Raw genomic sequence first — 27,091 nt, 5'->3', positions numbered from 1 at the left:
TGTCTTTGCCATGCATGTCTTTCCAGCGTTCTCCTGACAGTTTTACCGGTACCGACCTCGCCTGTCCCTGATTCCCTGCTTCGTCTGCCTCCTGGTAATTCGACCCAGCCTTCTGTCCCTGACTAAGAACTTTGCCTCTCCTTTCCTGATTCCTGTTTGCCGGTTTCTAAACCGTTTGTCTGTCTGCCAGAGTTTCAGTAAAGCCTTGAACTTTTTACCACTGTCTTCTGACTCCTTTGTACTGCAATTGGGTCCATACACCACCCGTTACAGCGAGAGATTAGGACAGGGATGTCCAAAGTCAATCCTCGAGGGCCGCTGTCCTGCAGGTTTTAGATGTTTCCCTGCTTCAACACACGTGGACACATTTGGACATCCCTGGAGTAGGATGATCGGGAGTGCTTTTTAACATTTGTTAGGTCAGTTATTTGAGTGTGCAAAGACCTGGGTTAGGGTTCTTTTGAGATTTTGTGTCAACCCCCCGTTTGTTTTTTTTTCAGCTTCAGCTTGGACAATATATCAATGATATCCGTTTGGTGTGGTCAGGATCAGAAAATGAGTTACAGGCTTTTCATGCTTTTTTCTTAATGATGTGAATTTAAAAAAATCAAGCTGACTCTTTATTAAAGAATGAGCAACATTAATTTTTTTTAGATCTTACCAATTATACGGGTAGTCAGGGGAACTTCCATACATCTTTATATAGAAATCCAACAGACAGAAATACCACCCTTGGTGCGAGTAGCTTCCACCACAAGTGGTGAAAAAAAAAGTGGAAACGTACTCCACACAGGGAGAAGACATCTGAGACCAAGAGATGGGGTACGAGGCTGATATCGGACCAAGGACCAATCACGGAAAGCCAAGTCTAAACCACGGCTTCTCCTCAACTTTTGGACTGATAAAATTCACATCATGTTTGTATGGCAATATAAAAGTTTATTTTGCAAAAGAGTGGTACTCTTTTTCTTCTGATCAGACTGCCTGGCAGATGTCACGGTTTATGTTCTGTTTCATGTCTTGTCTCGTCGTTTCCTGTTTTATTTTGAAAGCACTAACTGTCTCCTCTCGTTTCAGGTATCTTGCCCTTCCTCCCGTGTTAAGTGTCTGATTGTCTTCCCTGATTCCCAAGTGTTTTCACCTGTTCCCCTTGGTCGCTCGTGTGTTCAAATAGTCTGCGTTTCCCTTGTCTTGTGCCAGTATGTTGTCTCTCCCCATGAGCATCATTACCAGCCATTTGTCTAGAACCTCGATCCACAGTTCCACGAGCCTGCAGTGAGTGATCCTCCTGCAGTGCTTTCTTGATTTGTAATTTATTCTTACCCATAGCTTTAGTTTATTTATTCTAAACGGTAAATTTCATAGCTTTGTTTCTTCCTCCGTTTGCAAGGAGTGATTTTTCGTTGTTACCATTCCTATTCGCTTCCGTTAAAGGAGAGCCTTTCGTTATCGTTAAAGTTCATAGAGTCTCTGTTCTGTAAAGAGTGCGTCTTTTGTTTTATTCCGCCTCATTTTGAGAGCGTGTCTTTGTTTTGTTAAGCGTTCATAGCTTTTTGTTTTCCTCCCAGTTTGGAGAGTTTTATGTTTGTAACTTTCATAGCTGTGCTCTTCCTCTACTGAGTAGAGCGCTTAGGTTTTTTCATAACCTTTTCTTTTGCGCTGCCAGGAGATCGCCCTGCATTGCTGTGCTCTCTGTGCTGCCTTTAAATAATAAAAACCCTCTTGGAACCCATACGACCCTGCATCTGTGTCCTGAGTCCCCTGGTAACTGACAGCAGAAAGAGGTCCACAGCGCTGTGTAACTTCAACCTTCAACCATTGAATAAATTCTGAGCTAGACTTGGAGTTTTTATTTCTTCTCTCAGAGAAACGAACACGACACTACCAAAAATAAATGGTCCTCAGTGGCCAAAAGACAGATTTGTATTTGTGCCAACATAAAGTACAGAGGCAGAAATTCTGAAAAAGATAATTAACAAAAACTGGGATATTCTACAGACTGACATAACACCGCGACAGTTTTTTTTTTCTGAATGACCGTTTATTAGCTTTAGAAGATTCCCTACTCTACAGGATAAATGAGTCCACAGTCACCGCCAAACAACCTACATACAACGGCTTGGTCCGAAACCCAAAAATATCCTACAGATGTAATCACTGTGCATATGTACTACAAACCAAAACATTTACAGATTTCAAAACTTTTGTCAAGTATAGACTAGAATGTCCAAGATGCCTACAAAAAAAAAAAGTGACTAAAATACGTCTACAGGATGGATTAGGCAATAATGTTAACTATCCTATTGCCAGACACTTCTTGGATCACCATAATAGTGATCCATCTAGATTGCAAGCCTTTGGGATTGATCATATCCCCACTCTATCAGAAAAGGTGACAGTCAAGGTCAATAAAAGGGAGGCTTTATGGGTTTTTAAGTTACAGGCCAGAACATATCCAGGCCTGAATGAGGAGTTAGATCTGACTTTTTAAAATCTTTTTGTAAAAAGTGATCACATTGGTTTGGTATCATATTGTTTTTTGTTATAAATTTATCGTAATTAGATGTTCCTTTTACTTTTTGACTAATGTTGGGTGTTGTGTTCACTCTTTCCACTCCTTCAGGGAGGTTCTATATATTTTGTTTATATGATGTCACTTTGGGTTTTGACGAAAACCGGAAGTGATTTTGTTAGGAAAATAAAACGACAAGAAACGGGAAAAAAAGGGGAACTTGTTCGCCGTCAGTAAAAGAAGCATACCAGCTACATAAAACTAAGGAATACGTTCACTTCCCTTCTGAGATATTGCCCAACGTGGTAAGTTCCTTTTGAACATTGTAAATATTCGGGTAAGCATACATAGGTTGTTTGGCAGATAAGCATTAAGCTACTGAAACATACCAGCAGTTTCTATGAGTTCTGTACATTAGCGGCTAGTTAGCGGTATGCTAGCACTTGTTTATTGCACCAAACAGATTGCACTGTGATGTGTTCAGAGTAAATTATGTGTGACTTATAATGTTGTAAAATGTGGGTTGAAGCAAACTCAATTTCTGCTGTGATATGCTCATGTTTACTGTGAAATTTTAAGTTGTATAGTTTAAAGGATGTGTTTATTGGAATGTTATAAAATACTATGTTAAATATTGTAAATTTATTTGTTTACAGTTTAACCGACTTGACCGTGTGTTTCACAAGGAAGTAAACAACAACAAAGACTGGTTTATGTTATTCGTAACAATGGGGGCTAAATGACCCCATCTTTTGCTGAATCAGTACATTTATTTCTTAAGTTTTCTTTGGGAGGAGTACTACTGATGGAAAATTCCATTACAGATGGAGAATTCCTATTGGTGGAATTCCAATCAGTTTGTTTGACTCCCTGAAGAAGGTTAGCAAGCCAAAACGCTTTGGTGTTTTAGAGCTCACTGTGACTATACCATAATAATAAAAAAGACATTTTAAATAATTTTTAGAAAGATAATTTTTCTGATATAAAAATCTGACTTAATTTAACACTCCCTAAATCCAATTTGTTGTTCAGTCTTTATGTTTTAATTCAGCGACTTTGTAATTTTAGTGCCCTCCATTCTTGTAGTGGATGGGTTCTAGATTTTATTATCAAATTATTTAGAGACAAAGTGCCCTTCGTGCAACCTTAAGAGGTAACATGTAAAGTCCTGTTTGCCAGTTTGATTTGATTTACAGAGACAAAGGGCTGCTTAAGCATTTGACTGGGTCTGCATCCTCTCTGGATTTGTGCATTAAAGCACATATAAATGTAAAATTAATAAAATGTTTCAAAAGTTCAAAGGGAAAAAAACTGTTATATTATATTTCAAACACAGGATCCTTATTTACGCAGGACAAGAATCTGTCTGCTATGATTTGACCTGACTGCAGAAGTCACCGACTCAACCTGACCTTACAAACCTGACAAAGTTTACTAATCTTAACCTTTTGTTTCTTAACAGGGTCTTACTTTGAAAGTTTGGTAATCCACTCACATGCTTCTTTGGTTTAAATCGAGGAGCGCATTACATGCTTTTGTAGCAGCATCACAAGATAAAGCATGTCTGCTGTGTCATCCGTGCCTAATTTAATCCTAACCCCAATGCCATCTCTGTCATAAAATGTATATGCACACATGTATTCTGATCACCAGTTCCCCATAAAAGGAAAGGGCTGATATTGAGATGAGTGTGGTCGAAAGAAACGTGTGCAGTCAGTCCTGGCTTACCTGTCTGCGTTCCGGGAGGTGGTTCAGTGTTGAAGTCTACTCCATTATTCTTTGAGTAACACAGAAAAGAAAAGTGCATGATTGATTGACTCACCCACGAATAATGATTTATTTTATTCATACATTTAAAAATTACAAAAACAGCAGGAAGTGTAAATGCTCTCATATTCTTTAGCCAAACATGACCAAACTAGTATATACAGAGCAGCAAGACATGCTGATGACTGTGACATTATCTTTGTCATTCAGTTTGTCATCAGTGCCTCAGACGACTCCACTGTTATGCTAATGCCAGCATCCAGACCACTGGTTAAAGTCACCAAACCAGTAAAGAAGCAGGTGTGGCCAGACAGGTCTTCTGAGGCATTCCAGGACTGTTTCTCCACCACTGAATATGTTCATACAGGCAGCCACCCACACCAACAACACAGACCTCCAGAATACCCATAGACCATCACTGCTTACATGAGGAAGTATTTGGACGATGTCACGGTCACCAGAACCATCACTGGTCAGGTCAATCAGAAACCATGGCTGGCAGGGGAGGTCCGCAGGCTCCTGAGGGCTCGGAACATTTCCTTCAGAGCTGGGAACAAGCCCAGCCCACCTCGCTGTCCTCAGGCCCTCAGGCCAACCTGACGAGGCATCCAAGAGGCCGAGATGCAGTACTCCAGGAGGATAGCAAACCATTTCAGAGACAGCAGAGACACCAGCAACCTGTGGCGGGGGATTCAGACTATAAGCCCACACTGCAGACTCGTGACAACTCCACCTCCCAGCTGAATGGGCAAACACACAAAAAACCTTCTGTTTCCAGTTTCTCCCCACATGCCTCAAAGCCACCATCATTATTGCGGTCCGGAAGAAGTCATCTCCCTCCTGCTTCAATGACTACCGCCCCGTAGCACTCATTCCCATCCTCATGAAGTCCTTCCAGCAGCTAGTCTTGCAGCACATCACGTCTGTCCTCCCCTCCTCCCTGGACCCATTCCAGTTTGCTTATCTGTCCAACCGCTCCACTGATGATGCCAGATCCACTGCCCTCCACTCAGCCCTCACAGACCTGGACATTAAGGACTCTTATGGTAGAATGTTGTTCAGCATTCAACATAATCACCCTCCTGCAGCACATTCACATACTGGACCAGCTGGGGCTCAACACTGTGCAACTGGATGCTGGGCTTCTTGACAGGGACACCACAGGTGTGTCCAACACTGCATCACTGGCCAGGAAAACCTAACAGCGCCTGTACTTTCTGCGGAAACTAAGAAGAACAAGAGCCCTGTCCCCCATCACATGCACCTTCTACAGAGGCACCGTCAAGAGCATCCTGTCCAGCTGCATCACTGTGTGGTACGTTGCCTGCACCATGTCCTGCCCGCAAGACCCTGAAGCGCACAGTGAGAGCAGCTGAGAAGATGAGAAGATCATTGGTGCCTCCAGAGGGTCCACTCTCTGTCACACACTGCACTGCACCAGCCACTTTTTAGCTTCAACTTCAAATGATGCAACATTCACTGTACCTCGGAGGTGGGAAGTTGAAACTCCTCTGCATTGCTTTGATATAAACATCAAATTTCATAGCTCACGTAACATGAGAAAGATTTGAGCTAATAGTGCTCTGCCAGTACTTTGTTTACTGTTTTACATCAAGGAAGTTTGAATTCTAACTGGTGTTCTCTAAATTTTCACCTGTCTAAAGATGAAAATTACATTTGTCACTGAATGTACCACTCGTACAGCATATTATTTATTTAGGCAACAGTTCTTAATGTAAGTCACTAAAAACTTAAACAGAACAAAGAGTTTTGCTAAAATTGGGGTCAGTAGCCCACCAGCATGGTCCAACTGCAGAAAAGGGAAATGTAAGTATTTGAGAATTAAATTGCAAGTCAAGCATTTGGTCAATTTGTGAGGTCTGAGCTCTCAGGCTATTGTAAGTTGTTTCATATTGTGATAACCTCGTCCAAGGGTCATCAAATACCACTGATCTCAAAGAGACAGACCCTGAAGATAAGAGGGGTGGGGTGGAATTAAGCGGGTCACTCCACGGCCATTCAGCAGTTTTTGTTCTGTTCATGATTCCAGGACTGAGTCCTCCAAATGAAACATTTTTCCTTTTTACTCCACTGGTGAGTATTTAAATTTTTGGCAAAATGCAGCTTCTTGTTTTCTGTTAGATTTCATATGATGCCTTTCTAGTTAAAGTGTAAACAATGTTATTTTTTCCTTTTGAATATGTACAGTGTCTGCTTCCATTCAGGGTTTAAAATGGAAGTGGAAGTCAAGTTTCTGCACCTGGGTATAGTTTCACAAGGACTAAAATTTATAAGACAAGCGCGTGCATGGCTTTATAAATCTGGTTCAGAAAATGCACAGGGATATTTTTGCCTACACAGATTCACGCATCTGGTCTAAGGTAGGTCAAATCAGGGTTTAATGTCCTGTTACAATGAAAAACTAAGTTCAGAAGAACAACATTAGAAATAATCTAAAGGCTGCTAAGGGTTAGAATGAGTTCCTCACTGCAGCTATTGAGTGCTGTACAGCACATGGGCAGACTATTAATGTCACAGAATACTGGACAAAGTCTGGAACTCTAGACTGATGCTCTGCTTGTTTTTCTGCATGTACTGGTGTCCTGAATACAGTAAGGGCTTAGGTAGAACAGTAAGCTGTTTCTAGATACCAGGGTCTTACAGGGAGTCCTTTCAGCACCGTCTATTTCACGCACAGAAACCAGGGGCAAAAGACAGTTCAGGGACTATTGTACACCCTCTAAAACAGTACTGGTAGGGAGGCAGTACCTCTGAGATTAACTTCAGCTAAACATTTCTGACTTGTCTAGTATTCCCAACATATTATCTCTACCTGTCTGTCTCACTTGCATTCTCAGGTCTAATTTCCATACTAGCAAATAAAGTTTAAGTTGTGCTCCAGGAATAGTTGTTACTGTTAGAAAAAGTAATGTGGACAGCATCAGCTGGCCAAGCAAACTTCAGAATGAATAATAAGAGAGATCCGAATGTGACAAGAGAGCAGTGATTTTAAATAAATACAATTCTAATCTCTTCTTGTTTCACAGTGGTTTAAAATTTTGGAAAATGTGTACCATTAACCTATTTTGTATTAATAGAGCTGAAACTCACTTTCTGGGGTGACTGCTTTGTAGACTAGAAGATTGTCAGGGAGGAGTGACACACTTCTGCAGACTTACTTTTTCCTTCTCTATGCTTTACTCCAGGCATCACAACCAAAACTGTCATCTCATACCTTACAACAAGGTGCTGTTGTCCGAAAAAGCACCCAAACTGTCATGTGAAAAGGAGATTAAACCCTCTTTCAATTCTAAGGCTTTATAAATCAGGACGTTATAAAGTGGTCCTTACCATGTCTTCAAATGATTAATAAGAACCATTGCAACACCTTGATTCTTTTCTTTTTCACACATTCTGCTGTAGATCTGCTGCTGTGTTTGGGATCTTTGTCCTGTTGATGAGCCAGTTTCAGCCCAGCTTTAGCTGTGGGACAGATGGCCTCACATTTGACTCTAGAATACTTTGGTATCCAGAGGAGTTCATGGTGGACTCAATGGCTGCAAGGTGCCCAGGTCCTGTGGCTGCAGAACCAGCCCAGATCATCAGCCCTCCACCACCGTGCTTGACAGCTGGTATGAGGTGTTTGTGCTGATATGCTGTGTTTGGTTTCCTCCAAACGTGCTGCTGTGCATTAGGACCAAACATCTCCACTTTGCTCTGGTCTGTCCAAAGGACATTGTTCCAGAAGTCTTCTGCTTTGTTCAGATGCAGCTTTGCAAACCTAAGCTGTGCTGCCATGTTCTTTTTAGAGAGAAGAGGCTTTCTCCTGCAGCCATCCTTGTTCAGTCTTTTTCTAACTGTGCTGTCATGACCTTTAACCTTTAAAATGCTAACTGAGGCCTGTAGAGTCTGAGATGTAGCTCTTGTTTTTTTTTTAATTTATCTTCTTATTTACAGGTTTCTGTAATTTTTAATCTTAATAGCTTGAATAAGGGCCATTTTTATTTTAAGTTGAGTTTATCATAAATAAATAATGACACTGTGTAATATGTCATGTGATGTTGTTCATCTAATGTTGTAATTATCGACTTTTAAGACTTAGTAAGGACCACATTATTTATGTTACCCTGACGCACAAAACATTAAAAGAGGTTGTAATGTATACAATCCCTACCTGTCATCTGGGGTAAACCTGAAAATGACAGCTTCACAGTACTTGCTGTGTTTAGCCGTATGGTCTCAACTTCCACTCCGTTTGCAGTCAGTGGGAACACACCCTATTGTGTCTTCCTAGTTGAAAGTAAGGAGCCTGCTCAGAAAAGTCTTTCAAAAGTTGGCAAAATGGCTAAATGATGTGAGGCTATGCAACAATGGTATCTTTACATCACTTGCAGAGCTGTTGCAATACCATTTGCAAAATGTGTGTGTGTGTTTTACAAATGGCAAATTCTTGATTTGCCTTTATTGAAGAAATGGAGGAAATCTGGACATTTTCTGTATACAACTGAACAATTGTTTTTTTCATGCAACAACCAGTAAATGCTTCACTCACTTGAACCATGATAATAAAAACTCCTATCTTAGAAATCTAACCAATGTTCATTTAACACTTTAAATTTTTTTCTTTAAAAAGATATACAGTACATGTAAATAGCGAGAAGCTCTTAAATCCTTCTATGTTCTTGTAATCCACTAAAAGGATCAGAAGTTGCATTCAAATTACACTTCCTAATCTTCAGAGAAGGGGACTTATTTTTGACTATGAGGCAATTCATGTTTGTAGAAAACATCAGGCACCTTGGATCCCACCTGCGCTGTCCATCTGATACCATAGACATTGTGTGGTATTTGTTATGGAAGCTCAATACATATCGACCTGCCTATTCTTAACTTTTTTTTTAGAAAAATGTACATGGCAATTTAGCTTTTTTGCATTGTTACTTTGCTAAATTGTTATTTTATAAAATAACTGCAGAACATATTCCTGTTTGGACTGATAGTGGAGTTAAAATCAGAAGTTGAAACTGGATGTTTGAATTTCAGTGTTTGTGAGAGTGCATTTCTGTGTACCTGCAGTAAAGCCTGCAGTCTGGACGGTTCCCAATCTCTCAGATAGAAGAGACAGTCTCTAGGGTGATGAGCATGAAGGCCAGACACACTACACTCGTCCACGGCACAGGTCTGTAGTGAAGTCAAGAAAAGGTGTAATATGTTGCGGTCCATCAAATGTAAATCAGCTCTGCAGAAACCTTTAGTCAGCCTTGAGAAATTTGTCAGAAGGAGTCTCCTCATTCTTGTCTGGCAACATTGTTAATCCAATAATTATTAAAAGTAATAATTAGACAAAAGGTATCTTTAATCATTTATGTTCATTTAAATTGGCAGACTGTGCACCAGCTTGTAGACTGTAACATGAACATCTTAGTTTTCCTAAAAGTCTTGAACAGTTTTTTAATGAATTGTGATTCATTATGAACAGCATTTCATTTGTCACTGATATTTTATGTTGCGAAACACAAAACACAGCATTTATCTCTAGTTTCTACAGTGAGATCATTGAGAACCAAGCAGTTATGGATGAAGGTAAGATTTAAGAATTTATGTAGTCAGTCTTGAAAAGAAAAAGCTTTGACAAGTGTCTGGTGGTGTCACATTTCAGGTTTACTCTTCACAAAATTAATCAATAACACAATACAAAATGAATTAATTAATACATATCTATATATATGTGTATGCACACACACATATATATAGATATGTGAGTATAACTTAAACAAGAAAAGTATATGAATCAGCTAACGAGGCAATTCAATTCACCATTTACTATTACTGAATGAAGATGCTAATTGAAGATAACCTGCGATTATAAATATATTTTGATTGTTAGACTGTCATGTAAACCATCATTTCATCTAATATAATACTATCTTCCATGAATAATCTGATAATGATACCATGAACAGGAAAATATCTGTGATACTTACAGTGTGAAAAGGGTTGTTACAGCCACTGCAGAACTGGTAGCGACACTGTGAGCAGCAAAAATGCATACATCCTCCTTTAGAAAGCGCATACTGGAAACGACAGTTAGGACAGGCTGGAGAGTTGGAGGGGAGAGGTGACATGTAAGATGGGAATGTGAGAAGAGAGAAAAAGTCAGTGTCAGCACTATAAGAATATGATTTTAAGAATATGTGTATGATCTTGATATGAAGTGTGTTAAAGATGATTTATTCCCTAAACTGCTGTACAAACCCCATTCCCAGAAGTTTACTTGTATAGTGGTTTTCCAGTCGAGCTGACCACATAAAGCGCTATAAAACCACATGCCACATTCACCCATTTACTCACCCACTCATACAGCACGTCTTAGTCAATACAGGCTACACAGTGTTTCTTCTATGCATTCACACACATTCTTACACCGATGGATGCATCGGTCGGCAACGTGGGGTTCAGTGTCTTCAGGACGCTTCGACATGTGGCCCGAGGAAGCCGGAGTCAAACCACCAACCTTCCGGTTGGCAGGCATCTATTCCTCTTGAGCTACAGCCGCCCATTGCAAAAAACAGTTTTCTTGTGACAAAAACTTAACACTGTAATTTGTTTTAATCTTTATTTAGCATAAGTCCAAATAAAAATTTTTTGCTAACTAACTTAATTGTATTTAAAAAAGATCTAATGAAACCAGGATTTGATACCAGCCATACACAAAGAGAGGTAAAGAGAAAAGTTTAAACACGAGTGAGACTAGTTTAGAAATTAGCTTGGAGTAGTTTATCTACTAATGAGAGTGTTCCGGAAGATTCTACAATCAGTGTAGTTGTTGGTGACAGAATAGGGTGTCAGGATTGGGTATAGAAGAAGCACCTGACAGATTTAATCTTTCCAATGAAGTCTGGATCGTGGCTCACTGTTTTGGGGCAAAGTCTGCCAGGTAATCTCCAAAAAAGTTTTTAAAAAAAAGTTAAAAAAAAAAAAAAAAGATTTCTTGATGAAAGGTTGCAAAAAAACCTTGATCTTTCAACACATACAGAGCGATGTTGTGAAAAGACAAAGGGAGTCTTGGGTAATCTCAGTGTGTAAGGGCAAAGGACAGGAACTTGACAGGGTGGCCTTGACCTTTGAGCTCTTAGGCAGCACTGTCCAAGACACCAGAGCGAACAGTTCTGTGTGGTGCCCCTGTTATAAATCTATAAAAGAGAATATGATGAAAGACACAGAGTTGATGAAAGTTTGGCATCTAGGGTGCGTATCTGCAAGCCCATTGAGGTTGGATGAAAAGGGTTCGCTAGCCAATCGTTGTGCAAGGCTTACACAGTCCTGGCCATCACAGCGGCTTCTAAGAAGAGAGCCATGAAAACCACCATGGAAGCTGCAGAAAAGGCCTCCAAATGGCTTTGGCTCAGGAGGAGTGAACTGTGGGCCAGTGCCACTGGGACACAAGCTGGGGTCTGACCAACTCTGGCTGGGACACCTGAGTAGGGGTGTATGATGCTGAAAGACCCCAACACCTGATGACCTCAGGTACATCGCTGAGGATGTTTCTCAGAATATCATAGGATGTATGAAAGACGCATTACTACGAGGAATAAGTAAAAAAAATAAAGTATTTAGGATGCATGACCAAGTAACGCATTTAGACTGTTTCTTATTAACATCTTTGAGTAGACTATTTTGCTAATATCCACAACAGCCTACGTATTGGCACATTCTTCAAAACAAGTGAAGGCTGGCTGAAGTATGTCCAACCAGGAGCCTCATGTATAAAACTTGCTCACGCATAGGTTATGTATGCCAGTTTCCAAGCACAGAGATGTATAAAAATGAATGTGGTGTGGGCAGGGAAGCAAAGTCTCAAGCAGTCATAAAAATGTGCAGATCATCCATAAACTTTTGTCTGGATTCTGTCAGTTGCTAGCACTGAATTACAAAGCACTGTTTCATTGTAGTTTCAATACAAGTCTTTTCAAGTCATTTTCAAGTCTCTAAAATAACAATCCAACTACTGTGCTGTCTTTGGGGAGGCTATTGCTATGTTACCAACAATGGCTATGTTCAGACCGCAGTTGCAAGTGACCTGAATCCGATTTTTTTTTCTCTCATATGTGCCCCATATCTGATTTTCTTTTGACAGTGTGAACTGCGCAAGTCGCATTGAATCTGACATTTTTGAATCAGAATCAGGCCATTTTTAAATGTGGTACTGAATCGGATACGCATCTAATTTTTTTTAATGCGACTGCAGTCTGAACAGCCAGCACTGTCAGCACCTGCACTGCTCCCGTCGATCGCCCCCCAGCACACTGGGGGAAACCCCACCACTGCCTGAAGCCTCGCAGCCCCTCCTGGAGACCATCTCCCTGGGGTAGTTTAATATAGTCAGGCATGAGGACCTGGTGCACAGCTGTTGCAGCGATAAGAATCAAGAGCACCTTGAGCAAACAGAAAACACCATGGAGAAACACCACAACGACACAAAAACCTGAAAACAGAATGCAGGAAAGCTGAATGTAAGTGGAGGGAAACAAAGCTTCAGATTCTCTATGAGCTGTATAAACTAAGTCTGCGTAGTTCTAACAATGAGCTGTGCAAGGCCAGAGAGCTGCATTTATCTGAACTGATTAATATGAATGCCAACAATTCTCCAACTCTGTTTGCTATGGTTGAAAAACTTTTCCAAAACAGTTAAACCCAGACCTCCTCTCCACTGAGAAATGCAACGAATTTGCCAACTTTTTTAGCCAAAAAAAAAAGAAATAATTAGACAAAACATTCACACCATACAGACAAACCAGAAAACTAATCTGTGTCTAAAACCTAGAAATAACTCTGACGTTATGTCACAATTTAATATTGTTGATTTAAAAATCCTGGAGGAAACAGTTCAGCATCTGAAATCAACAACTTGCACTCTGGACATAATACCATCTGCCTTTTTAAAAAGTGTTTTTACCTCAGTAGAAAATGATCTCCTACAAATAGTTAACAGCTCACTGGCATCAGGCATTTTTCCCAAGTCACTAAAGACAGCTGCCATTAAGCCACTCCTAAAGAAGAGAACTCTAGACGCCTCTGTGATGAACAACTACAGACCTGTCTCTAACCTCTCTTTTATATCCAAGATTATTGAGAAAGTTGTATTTAACCAACTCAATGACTTTCTGAATGAAAGTGGAAGTCTCGAAAACTTTCAATCAGGCTTCCGACGTCATCACAACACTGAAACAGCTCTGGTCAAAGTGTTAAACAACATTAGGTTGAATACTGATTCTGGTTATGTTTCAATCCTGGTTCTGTTGAATGTCAGCGCTGCGTTTGATACTGTAGATCACAGAATCCTGTTGCACAGGCTGGAAAACTGGGTTGGACTTTCTGGAACGGTCCTTAACTGGTTCAGGTCCTATTTAGAAGACCAGAGTTATTTTGTTACAATTGGCAGCTATGAATCTGAGCGAGTGGCCATGACTTGTGGAGTCCCCCAGGGGTCTATTCTTGGACCTCTTCTGTTTAACTTGTATATACTACCTTTGGATCAGATATTACAGAAAACATCAATCATCACAGTTATGCAGACGATACACAACTTTATGTCTCTGTCACCAGACGACTGCAGCCCAGCAGATGTACTGTGTCAGTGTCTGGAGGAAATAAACACCTGGATGATGGAGAATTTTCTACAATTAAATGAAGACAAAACTGAGATCATTCTGTTTGGTAGCAAAGACACGAGGGTCAGCAGTAAATATCTTGAGACTCAGGCCCTTACAATCACTGACCAGGTTCGTAACCTTGGAGTGTTGATAGACTCAGATCTGACTTTCAGCAGCCACATCAAAGCCGTCACCAAGGCAGCTTTTTACCGCCTCAGAAACATTAACAGAATTAAAGGTTTTCTCTTCCAAAAAGACCAGGTGAAACTCATCCATGCATTCATCTCCAGTAGACTCGATTACTGTTCGGCGAGCTCTCGCGCACCCTCCAGGACCCTGCTGAGGGTGTAGAGCTAGACCACTGTTCCACAGCCAGGACGAAAACCACACTGCACCTCCCAGCAGGACGAGGTAGTCTCCTGCAGGAGTACTCTCCAGTGCCTCCTCCAGGGATTCCAAAAAGGGTGGGTACTCTGACCTGCTGTTTGGTGCGTAAGTACAAACAACAGTCAGGACCCATCACCCCACCTGAAGGCGGAGGGAGGCTAACCTCTTGTCCACCAGGGTAAACCCCAACGTACAGGCACACAGCCGGGGGGCAATAAGTATGCCCACACCTGCTCTGCGCCTCTCAACACAGGCAACTCCAGAGTGAAAGAGAGTCCAACCCCTCTCGAGGGAACTGGTTCCAGAGCCCAAGCCGTATGTCTTCCTTAAATTATACAAAAAATGCAATAAAATACATACTACTCCAAGTAGGGTAGTTTAATAATTACTATGGAACAATAAAGCCATCAACTGGATAAACAAAAACATTTCACAATGCGGATTGGTGAGAAAAACTGCTATTCCAAAACTATGGGGCAGCTGTGGCTTAGGAGGAAGAGCAGTTGTCTGCCAATGAGAAGGTCTGCCTTTTGATTCCCGGTGTCGCTGGACAACATGTGGAAGTGTCCTTGGGCAAGACACTGATCCACACATTGCCTTTACTGCACTGATCTACTACATTGCCTCTATGTGATAGAGAAAAAAGCACCTTGTAGCCTGCAACACTGTATGGACTAAGACGCGCTGCATGATTGTGTGTGTGAATGGGTGAATGTGACCTTTGAGCTAGACTAGAAAAGTGCTGTACAGTCCACTTACAATAAAAGGCTACCATTAGGCATGCCAATTTTGTCTCTTCAGTTCTCAAATGTACTTAACTGACTGCTCCAACTATACAAAGGTCTTTTACTACTTACAATCTTCATTTCATTATATAGGGGCAATATTATTTAACATGGTTCCAAAATAGGATCTTATTATGTGCGGAAGCCTGCATTATGAGTCATTAGAAGCACATTTACAGCATAATACAGCACATAAATAAATAAAGACAGTTTTCAGACACATAAAGCCTTCCCAACACACATGGAAAAGAGAATAAAATATAGACACCACTTGAATTGGCTCTATATGAATTAATTGGATTATGATTACAATGAATTGAATTCCAATTGGCTTGAATTGGACTATAATACTTAAGTGCCTTGAGATGACAATTGTTATAATCTGGCGCTATATAAATAAAATTGAATTGAATTGAATTGAACTTCAATCCATTCACCTTAGTAGTACATTATTATTAAATGTCTTGCTGGTAAATTCTATAACTGTGACGATTTACGTTCTGTTCCATGTCTTGTCTCGTCATTTCCTGTTTTATTTTGAAAGCACTGACCTCCTCTCGTTTCAGGTATCTTGCCCTTCCTCCCGTGCCATGCGTCTCATTGTCTTCCCTGATTCTCAAGTGTTTCCACCTGTTCCCCTTGGTCCCTCATGTGTTCAAATAGTCTGAGTTTCCCTTGTCTCGTCGCCAGTATGTTGTCTCACTCCATGAGCCTCAGAACAAGCCATTCCATGTGCCATAGTGTCCAAGAGCCTGCAGTGAGCGTTTCTCCTGCAGTGCTATTTTGTTTGTAAGTTGTTCCATAGCCATAGTTTATTTATTGTCTAACGGTAAGTTTCACAGCCTTGTTTTTCCTCCATTTTCAAGGAGCGAATTTTGTTGTAACCTTCATAGCCACCTCCGATTAGCGGAGTGTTTTTGTGTTTTGATTTATTGAAAATATCTCGTGCCACCGTTAAAGGTGAGTCTTTAAGTTAAAGTTTTCATAGAGCCTCTGTTTTGGACGAGTGCGTCTTTTGTTTTACTCCGCCTCATTAGGAGAGCGTGTTTTTGTTTTGGTAACTATTCATAGCTTCACTTCTTCTCCACCATAGCTACGGAGGAGAGTGCTTAGGTTTCCATAGCCTTTTGTTTTGCGCTGCCGGGAGATCGCCCTGCAGTGCCCGGTGTGTGGTTATAAAATAAAACCCTTTTGGAATCCAAAGACCCTGCATCTGTGTCCTAAGTCCTCGACGTTCCTGACAATAACTAAGTATTCTTAGCTTGACAGCAAAACATGGCTGGACACAGCATTAATTTGATAACTAAAGGAAGAGCATTGTCCAAGTAAGCAGGTTTTATTTTTCAGCCTGCTAGCTTACAAGTCGATTGCTGGTGCCCTTAGCGCAAGCGCAATATACAGGTACTCAACAGCAGTAGAACAGACTGAGCTGTTCTGAGCTAGCTTCTATAATACCTGCACAACTTACCACTGTTTTGGTGTCTTTTTTGCTCTTCATATTTTTTCTTCTCTCTTTTGTCACTGCCAAACCGATCATTTTTCTTCATTTTGACAGATTTGTTTGTTTACAGATGCACCGGAGCTACTTGCTGCGAGATGTGAGGCCCCTTTAGAGAGTTCTGTGCTGGCTGAGCACTGTAATTGCTAACTCTTCACATTGTCACTGCTCTGTGGTGACTCAGAGTTGGTCAGCCCCCAGGGGCCTCCCTCTGGCCTGGGGCCCCAAGCATTTGCCTGTCTTACCTGTTGGCAAGTGGTGTCTCTGTGTGTCCTTATCCAACATACAAACACAGGTACAAACACATACATAAACTAAGCCGATATCACCGATGTCCTGTTCAAGCCTTGATGGTTGAAACTCACCGGAAGCTCCTTCCTGTGCAGGGTCTGGCTCCAGTTCAAACTGATAAACACTTTCTGTTAGAAAACCTTTTTCTACCCCCATGGCTAGCTCAGCTTTTACTATGCTAAGGAGAAGCAATACCAGGAAGGGGTGATGGGTTGAGTATCTGCTCACTTGCCCCTTGGTTTCAGAGATGGTTTAATCAATGAATGTGTGTGCATGCATGTGCATGTCAGGCTCACTAATGCCATTGTCTCTTAGGTATCCAGCCAGGCCCTGTCTTTGGTACTCTGGATCATTCTCCCTCTTCCATGACTGGTATTGTTCACAGGACAGGCCCGCGTGCTGCGGCTCCCACTGCACAAACAAACACACACTGTATGTACGACTGGCAACCACCTGATTGAAAATTTTTTTTTCGTCCAATAAATCAGGCAACCACCTGATTGAAAAAATGTTTTTCGTCCAATAAATTTCATTCGAGCATTATCAAAGCTCATCTTTTAGCTAATTCATGAGAAAAAAAAACACTTAAATCCAGAAAGTTAATTAGTTTGGGATTAACTGAACGTGCATTGCACAAAGACAGGATAGGGTGAATCTCAGTGTCCAAGCTGTGTGTTTACAAGATGTAGAAACCCTTATGTTTGTACATACAGTAAGTATCTTTTTGAGATTTTTTTTAAAACCATCTTTTCAGGTGCTACAGTACTCAAATATTAAACTTTGGAGGCATTTACATATAAACAACATTTTCATAGCCATAAACTTCTCATGCAGTAGAAAGCAATCCCCTGCAACAGTGATTACCTGAATCTGAATCAGGGAAAATACAGACCAACTAACATTCAGCTCAGTCAATTGATATCTTTCAAATATTAATCTACTTCATTCCAACACCAGAAAAAAATATGTGTAAAATGTTTATATAGCCATCAATGTAACTCTATTAACAGAAACTATATTAATGACTTGTGACATGTTGAACTGTTCTCAGCAGTATTGATTCTTGTGTGTAATCATTTTGGAGGATTTGTTTGTGATGCTCTTTAAGTGTATTATATAAACCTGAAATGATTTTGTGGCTTACACTTCCTAGCAACACAGAGAAACACTTCATACTCACAGGCTTTTTACACTGAGCACAGAAACTGTTTCGACACTGAAAACAGGTGACTTTCAGCTGGTCTCCGTCATAGATGAACCCATATGAGCACTGAGAGGAAGAGAGCAAAGAGAGGAGAAGGCAGACATCAAATAAAAACAGTAGACTTAAATATAAAATTAAAGCTGCAAGCAGCGATGATCGGGCCAGAGCACGTGCGCACTTCGGGGTAGGCGTTGGACGCCAGGCAACACGCATTACACAGCACAGCTGTCCTTCAAGTGTAGAGAAGGCTGTGAGAATCCCATGTATATGAAGACATCTTCATCAGGGTATACACGATATTCTTTACATAAGTACGAGGTCGTCAGCGTGGACGCGTGGATGACCTTGCAATGATGATATGGTTTTCAACCCACAAACGCCATGACACAATCTTTGCCGCCTGGCCACGGCCACACCCTTCAGACTTTGAGAAACGATTCTTACAGTTTACAGCTCAGGTCCTATAATAATATAAATAATAATAACGCGGTCAGATACAATAGCAACAATAACTGTTCATAATGAAAGCTTGTTATGATTGCTTAAAAAAAGAAGCAATTACTGCAAAAATGTAATTTGTCTTTGGAATGAATAAAGTTACAAAACAATAGTAATATCAGTAATGTGCATTTCCAGTTTTGCATTGATGAGCCTCAGCTGCACATGCTAATAAAACCCACAGATGTCAGCAGTAAATATCTTGTCCTTCTGACATTAAATCCTGAATGGCCCAAAATTTCATGAAATAATTTAAATGACAACAAGTTGTTGTCATTATGAGTTAATTCAAAATGTTGCAGCTAGATTTATTACCATGACAAAAAAGGCACAAACACAACGTCCTGTGCTTGCCTCCCTTCAGTGGCTAACTTTGACGAAACAAATTTGTCAACTGCTATGTGAGAGTTAGCACCTGATAAATGCAAAACTTTTTTTTTTCATTAGTGAAGTCAATATGTCGTTTTTAGCCTCATGCAAAAATAGCTTTTCCAGCTCTTCTACACTAATATTGTAGAAGATATTATAGAAATATTATATTTGAATTCAGGATGCGTACAACCCCCTCCATTGTTAAAAACAACAACCGCGTCTAGTCTGATGCAATGCATTCGATTCCGCTCCTCTTCCTACGTAGGAAGGAATCTGAACTCCAGCAGTGGCCAAAACCTAGTCTCCACCCACCACACCCTACAGGTTATAAAACTCAGGTGAGGCGCCTATATTTCATTCATCGCAGCGAAGAAAAACAGTTAACAGTATTGTGAATTTGAGAGCTAAGCATGTAAGTTGCTCTGTTGTTGGCTGCAGTGACCAGCACAAGACCCTGCATAAGACCCGAGCGTCAGAGGACCTACGACGGGAGTGGATAAAGTTCCACAATTTGGGTCAGTGCAGGACTGGCAGCAAAACTTTTCCTAAAAGAGGGATCGATACCGACCATCCGTGGGGAAAGGACAGACGATGTAAGTGTGCTTTGTTTCTTTTGTCCGATTACCACGAGCTAATGCTAACTGCTAGTTCATGCAGGTATAAACGAAGCTGAAATAAATGATTTACACAACAGGTTGTGTTATATTAGAGCACATTCTCAGGATCTGACTTTGACTCAAACATATATGGTTGCAACGGTGTGGGAGCAGCCATCGCCAGTGCTCGTGCTCAGCTGTTGTCATAGCAGCCTGACGCCGAACCCAAGGGCAGAGTGAGCATTAGCAGCTGCGGCATGAAAATCCAACCGCCTCAGAGCAGAGTGCTACAGAGTGTGTACAGATAAGGCTGCCGTTTTTGATCCCTGAGGAATTTGACAAAATAATTTCATAGACATGTCTTTAAGGTGCCTGGGACCTGTGTGAACTGGTGGAAAAGGGGTATAATTGTTCTCCTTTAAGTCCCAAAATTGATGTAGTTTTCTCCGAAAAGGATTCAAGGGTTCAAGGATTCTTTATTGTAATTTTGACACATAAAAACATGGGGTGAAACGAAATTGGTTACTCTGGTCCCGGCGTAAGCCTAAGGATATATATAATAAGCAAAATAAAATAAAATATCCAATACTAAAATCCCTAATTACTAACTGTAAATGAACTTATTTGTTTTCTTGATTTTTTAAAAATTTTATTTAAATTTGACTTATTTGTAGTCAAAATCCCTCATTGTGTACTCACATGACAGCACCAGAGGAACTTTGGGTCCTTGATTAGAGCCTGCTCAGTCAGCTTCTTGTGGAACAGCTCATAGACTTCTGGCTCAAGACACTCTCGCAGCTGCAGCATTAAACACAAAAACACATCTTAGAAATGAAATGGACCCAGGGCATACAAAAACATAGGTATGATATTTTGGTGAGGCGCTTCATTAAATATATACGTTCAAACTTGTTGACTTGTCATAGTTTTGCTGAGCAGAGTAGGACAAACTGGATGGTTGAACAATGCAAGTATTCACCCGGCAGCAAGGATCTACTACAAGATGCTAACAAGATACATTATGAAAAAGAGTTTCTAAAACTAGAATGGGAGGCAGAGCCTTCAGTTATCAGGCCCCTCTCTGTGGAACCAGCTGCCAGTTTGGCTTCAGGAAGCAGACACCCTCTCTACCTTTAAGATTAGTCTTAAAACTTTTCTTTTTGATAAAGCCTATTTATGTCACACCTCTCTTCCCTCTGCTCTCTTTACTCTCCATGTACATATGACATCATCGTTGTCATTAACTTGTGTTTCTCTCCCTCAGCAGGTATCTCTGGCCTGGTGTTACGGTGCTTGTTGTCCCCTCAACCCCCAGCTGGTTGAGGCAGATGGCCGCCCTTCCTGGTTCTGATGCAGGTTTCTTCCTGTTAAAAGTTTTTTCTCTCCACAGTCGCTTTGTGCACACTCAGGACGGGAGATTGGATCAAAAGCATATTTCAATGTGATCTGTTGGTTTCCTTAGCTAGGCTACTTTTTGATTAGGCTCTGTATGAATTGGACAGTTTAATTCAATTTATTAATTAAACTGAATTTACTTGAATGTTGGATGCAAATAGCAATGCTCGAAGTGAAAAAACAATAGTCCCATAAATGGTAAATAGACTATATATATAGCACTTTTCTAGTCTAGCTGACCACTCAAAGCGCTTTGACACAACACAGCACATCTTAGTCTGTACAGTTTTACAGGCTACACAGCGCTTTTTCTCTGTCACACACTTTTACACCGATGGACACATCGGTAGGCAACGTGGCGTTTGGTGTCAGTCTTGCCCGAGAGACTGGGGAAACTGGGAGTGGAATCACCAACCTCTCTACTAGCAGTCGATTGCTCTTCCTCCTGAGTTCCAGCCGCCTCATAATGTAGATGTATGGAAGTCATCAAATTTTTTGAGAAAATAATATTTGATGCCTGAGGAAGAGAGCATTTTGCCCCTCATCACTACTCCAAGTCTAATGCGTTTACTTACCTGGATATCCAGAGTGGAGAAGTAGCTGTTAAGGTGTTCGGGATCATTAATGTCAGGTTCCCAGCACACTGGACAAACCATGTCTCTGATGTGTTTGTCCCTTACAACAATGGTGAAGTGCTGCTGGAAACAACCACAACACACGGAACACTGGCAAGATGTCAGAGACTGCATCTGTCAAAGCATAGAGGGTGAGAGCGAGTCAGAAAGTATTTAAATATGCCCTTATGATGCAAAACTCACAAGTATATACCTTGTTGTGCGGGAAAACAGAGAGGCAGATAGGGCACTCCTTTGCCAACACTCTTTTGATAAACTCCCTGTCGTGAGACTCTCGTACAGCCTGCACTACATCCTCCAGTGAGTATGGTGCACTTTCCTCCATAAGCAACGACAGTGCCAGCTCACAGCGTCCCCAGCTCGGAAGATCATACACCGCTAGTAGCCTACGACATATCCGCTGTAAGAAAGACAGAGGAATTGCAAATAAAGTTCACATATCCTACCAGCAGTGCATGTCTTAAACATTCTATATCATCATGAAAAAAATACTTTATTAATCCTAAAGGGAATTTATAGATACTTCATCACTGTGTTGTGTGTGCACAGCCTACAATGTTGATTAACTTATAATCAGCCCCAGACTCTCCAGAGCTTCTTTAGTGGAGAGAACCATCTGTTTTGCAGCATCTCTTGGGGCAGCAGCATCAGAGCCAGAGACTAAAAGAAACTGAACAAACTGATATAGAAGGCTGGTTCTGTCCTAGGGGCTGCTCTGGAGCTCCTGGAGCATCCTCTACATAACACAGTGATCAAACAACAGAATGTGTTCAGACAGAGGCTTCCACAGCTTAACTAAAACAACGAATGATAAAGGAAGTAATTGCTGCCAGCAACAGCCATATGCAATGACTGCTCAATCACAAAAGACAAAGTATATGCACTGCAACACCATAATTTCCCTTTGGGATTAAAACAAATATTTTTTAATTCCATCCATCCATCCATCCATTATCTGGGGGTTGGGTTGCGGGGGCAGCAGCTTGAGCAGAGAAACCCAGACGTCCCTGTTTTTTAATTAATTTAATTATTTCATGATGATGATGACAGGTCAATGAGGAGACAGCTGGAGAGACTCCATCACCCTTTTTAGTTTTGGGTGTAAATGATGCTGTTATCTACCTCCACACACTCTCATCTTGAAGGTAATGGTGGCACCTAAAATGCCATTCAATCTCTTCTGCTGAGTGAGAGGCTACTCAAGAGACCAAGATCTCAAGGGTGTTAGCGGGTCTGCTATCTCCTGGGTTGCTGATTATATGTCAGATTAATGTCAGTTTGTGCACCCTGTCCAGTGTGGTGGTCAGTAACACAGGAGCACATCCTGTCTCCATTCTTGTTCACTCTACACCTCAGATTTTCAGTGCAACTATGAGTCATTCCCCCTGAAGATCTTTTCTGATGACCCTATGGTATTGGGTTTGTCAGAAATGGATACGAGTTGGAGAACAGAGAAGTGGTAGACAGCTGTACTGAGTGGTGTTGCAGAAATAATCTGCTCCTTAACGTCACCAAGACCAAGGAGATGATGGTCAACTTTAAGAGGACAAAATCTCTGACCAAGCTCATCAACATCATGGATGAAGAGGTTTAAGTTGAACAGCATCACAGGTACTTAGATGTAAACCTCAATGACAGACTAGATGGAAGGACCAGCACCAATGCTGTGTACAAGTGGCAGATTAGCAGACTATATTATGTTCGGAAGCTCAGATCCATCAGTATGTTCAATAGGATACTAGAGATCTACTGGTCTGTGGTGTTGAGTATCATGTACTCCAGTGTGACCTGCTGGGGAAGCAGCATCAGTAACAGCAGGCTCAATTAGCTAATTTCGCAAAGCAGGCTAACTAACTGGAAAGAACTTGGGACACATGGGTTTGAGGAAGAGAAGTTCACTGAACAAACTACTTTCCATCACAAACATTCCATCCATTTCGATGACATACCACAGGGACAGCAAAGTTCATTCTCCAACAGACTCATTCAGTTCTGCAGGCAGAAAGAACGCTTGAGGAAATCATTCCTGCTATTCAGCATAACATTATACAGAACCTCACTCCTGTGTAAAAGATGAACACACCACTGCTCTTCACATTTGTAAATACTGCTAATACAAATAGGTCGATTCTTTCTGCCATTTACTGCACAACCTCTTTTTGTACTACCGTCTGTTTTTACTTTACTTTACGTTATTTACGATTTTACCACAGATTTCTTTCAAAGTACAGCCATCTTTGTATAAGTTTTACCTTAGAGACAGCTATAGATAGTCCTTTTTTATTGTCTACATTATTTACTCTAATTTTGTACTTACTTTTGTTGTCTTTTGTTCTGATATTTAACTTTTTTGTTATATGCTGCTGTAACTAAACAATTTTACTGCAATGTTGCTATTAAATATCGATTGATCAATCCATCCATCTTATTGTTGCTGTAAATAAAAAACATTTAAAAAGAAAAACAATAAATATGTAATAAGCAAATACCAGATTTATATAACTATGATTGATGACGACTGAACTCTTCTTATGACCAAAGCTTGAGGCCAAAGCTCTTGTGGAAATTTCTAAATATATAATGCAACAGTCAGAAATGTACATTTAACACTCATCCAAGAAACATCACCTATTCTCAACTGTCCCCATGCAAGATAATGACTTTCATTAAACCATGTGTGGAACAGTGATGGTCATGTAAAGCTTTGCTTGAGTAAATCCAGTGTATTAGGGCACATGCGTAGGAAATGAAACGCAACTCCTAAAACATGGAAAATATGGTGAAAAGCAAAAAGAAGAACTTTAAACTAACCCAAAAGGCAAACCCAATGGGAGATATCACAAATTAATGCAGAATTTATGGTGTGACCTGTTTGTCTGGGTGATGAATATCTACAGGAGCCTCGGGCTTGTCACTCCAAATTCGCTTGTGAAAAGGCTCAAGGACAGGTCGCTGAAGTAGAGCCAGGGCCCCTCTTACCTCACCACCACTTTGCCTCAAAAGCTCATGACAATGAGTTTCGTCACTGAAGCCCAGTGCACACAGCTCCTTCACCTGAGAGAAGATGAAAAAAAATGGTGGTATCTCTCAACAAAAGCAAGACTTGTGGAATAATACTGATCATCTCAATACATTTGAACAACATGTCACCTTTGCCAGTCTGTCTCTCAAAGCTTGTCTGCCAGCTCTTTCAGTGTCACCCCCTGCAGTCAGCCAAGCCCGCTTGGCTTCTGCTCTGGATAGCTGGACTACAATTTGAGTTTCTGAAAAGTCTGCCTCTTTTCCAGGAGAAGATTCACATAATGTGTTCTGTGACAGATTACAATTGATCAACAACAGAAAAAAATGACTGACTGTGACAGTCAGAGAAACAGAGAGGTGATTTGTAAGGTTTAAACAGAATTTTATCTACACAAAGAGAGGGATACTAACAGCATGCTCTGTTAAGGTCTTGTTAGAAACAGACTGAAGGGAGGATGTTGCCACTGACATCCTGATTTGATCTAATAAAAGAGGGAGCTCTGTCTTTAACCACTTGCAGGACAGGACGCTGCTCTCTCCAGCCACTCTCATGCTTGTGTACACCTCTTCTGGACTCACTCCTTTCTTCTCCCCATCCTAACAAAGATATGAAGGATAAATCCACTCAAACTCAAAATCAAGTTTAAATACAGAAATCAAGTTATATCATGAAGGTAACTTGCTCTTATTAGCTGAATCAGCTTGAGCCCTTCTTCCTTAATCTGCTTCTGCCTGCAGGAGTCCAGGTCTTCAGGGGCTAGTTCCTTGGGTTTGATTGGCAGAGCAGGGACCCGTCTGACAGGTGAGGGAGGGTGAAGCTTTACAGGCAGGGGTGCAGGCTCTGGATGAGCCAGGTCACACATCTCACACATTGTAGCAGGAGAATAGTTCAGATATGTGCAAAACTGGCACACCCACTGGAATATAGACACACAAAGACAGAGAGTAAGAGAGAAAACACACTATACTTAAGTAAAAATTGTATCTTTGACACCTGGTCGCACATCATTAACAGAGTGTGTTCACCTGCATGGAAACCTTCATCCCCACAAGGACAGTAAGGTACTTCCCTAATAATAACACCAACCTGAAACAAAAATAATCTAAAAAGATTCCCAAAACATCAAGAAGGAAGCTTTCAGGGAAGAAGACAGGGAGTTATTGAGAAGTGTGCATAAACTGCTGAAAAAAAAGAGCTAGGTGGTGTACAGAAAAACACTGAAAAACAAAATTCAGAGAAAAACGCGAGAGATGAGTGGTCAGCGATGAAAAAGATTCCAGACTTTAAGTGAAATAGGATTAGACCAATAGAAGCCTGGAAAGAGCCAATGAGCTGAACATGTATTTCAATACATGTCTGTCTGAGGAGCCTCAGATAGGAAACAGACCTCTCACACCTCTACCAACCATTTTCTTCAGATTCACAGTTGGATTTTGTGTTAAATGTATTTTATTTATTTCTACAGGTTCTTTAAGGTTTTCAGTGATATCCCAAGCTGCAGTTTGATACCTCTTTCACGATCGTACTTGGTATAATAAGGAAGAAATCATTATTTAGGAAAATTACTAACTTTTCTATGGAGCCACATTGCTACTTAGTGGTCTGTAGTAGGGATGTACCAATCCAATATTTGGATCGGATATCGATAACGATCTCGAAGAAAATTCTAGATCGGGTATCTGTGACAATGCGCCGATCAATATCAGCCGATTTTTTTTTTTTTTTTCCCCTTGTCCTGTTCAGCATTGGCATTCATCCAAGGGCCTTCTGCCCCCTCTGGTGGTGAAAAAACTTGTGAAGCTGAGACTACATCTGATTTTTCCTTTTTTTGTTTTTGTTTTTACCATGCTAGAGAAGCTATTGTTTTGTTCAGATGCTTTTGTAATGGATGTTTAATTCCCATTTTCACTAAACTGTATAAAGAGCTGATTGCTATTTAGTTTGAAAGTCTACCAACCAAGCTAGTGAAGCTGTTGTTTTTTTCAGCTCCTTTATTATTTAATATTTTGTTTTACATTGGATTTTGAATCCCTAATTGCACTGACTGAACCAGTTACACTTGTTATATTTTTATGGTTAAGATTGTTTTACTGGTGCACAATTATAAAATAAATAAGCAATTCAGTACATTTATATCTGTTTATTTATGTTTATGTTTATGTATTTGGCAGATGTTTTTATCCAAAGCAACTTACAGGTAGGCAGATAGGGTAAGGGGGTCTTGCCTAAGGACCCCTACTGGAGGTAGTGCCTTTCATGCAGAGGATTATTTGTTTTTTAAAAAATAGGAAATAAATGTTTAAGACAAATCTGATGTTGCCTTGCACAAAAGAATGATTCCAGTCTTTCCCACACAATGAAACTTACCGTTTGTTACCATAATTTGTTACCATAGTTTTTCTGTATCGTATCGGATAGGTATTGGCCGATACTAAACCTCAGATATCGGTATCGGAGGTGAAAAAAGTGGATCGTG

General features: G+C 40.7%; 1 protein-coding gene across 2 annotated transcripts in view; it reads right to left on the bottom strand.

Moving 5' to 3' along the window:
- The window catches only part of rnf31 (ring finger protein 31), a 113,594-nt gene that overhangs the window by 9,723 nt on the left and 76,780 nt on the right, over positions 1-27,091 (bottom strand). For both annotated transcript variants that reach the window (XM_072363574.1, XM_072363575.1), the window contains 12 exons: positions 25,298-25,531; positions 25,026-25,211; positions 24,744-24,902; positions 24,462-24,647; positions 21,787-21,993; positions 21,534-21,707; positions 20,263-20,361; positions 18,074-18,163; positions 17,190-17,304; positions 10,264-10,376; positions 9,350-9,460; positions 4,241-4,289 (listed from right to left, as the gene is read on the bottom strand). In XM_072363574.1, coding sequence (XP_072219675.1) covers positions 4,241-4,289; positions 9,350-9,460; positions 10,264-10,376; positions 17,190-17,304; positions 18,074-18,163; positions 20,263-20,361; positions 21,534-21,707; positions 21,787-21,993; positions 24,462-24,647; positions 24,744-24,902; positions 25,026-25,211; positions 25,298-25,531 — 1,723 coding nt within the window. The remainder of the gene's footprint in view (positions 1-4,240; positions 4,290-9,349; positions 9,461-10,263; positions 10,377-17,189; positions 17,305-18,073; positions 18,164-20,262; positions 20,362-21,533; positions 21,708-21,786; positions 21,994-24,461; positions 24,648-24,743; positions 24,903-25,025; positions 25,212-25,297; positions 25,532-27,091) is intronic.

This window comes from Leuresthes tenuis, unplaced genomic scaffold, assembly GCF_036924035.1.
Source record: "Leuresthes tenuis unplaced genomic scaffold, fLeuTen1.0.hap1 SCAF_14, whole genome shotgun sequence".
Taxonomy (NCBI): domain Eukaryota; kingdom Metazoa; phylum Chordata; class Actinopteri; order Atheriniformes; family Atherinopsidae; genus Leuresthes; species Leuresthes tenuis.
The sequence above is the reverse complement of the archived record's forward strand: the minus strand, read 5'-3'. Positions and strand labels throughout refer to the sequence as shown.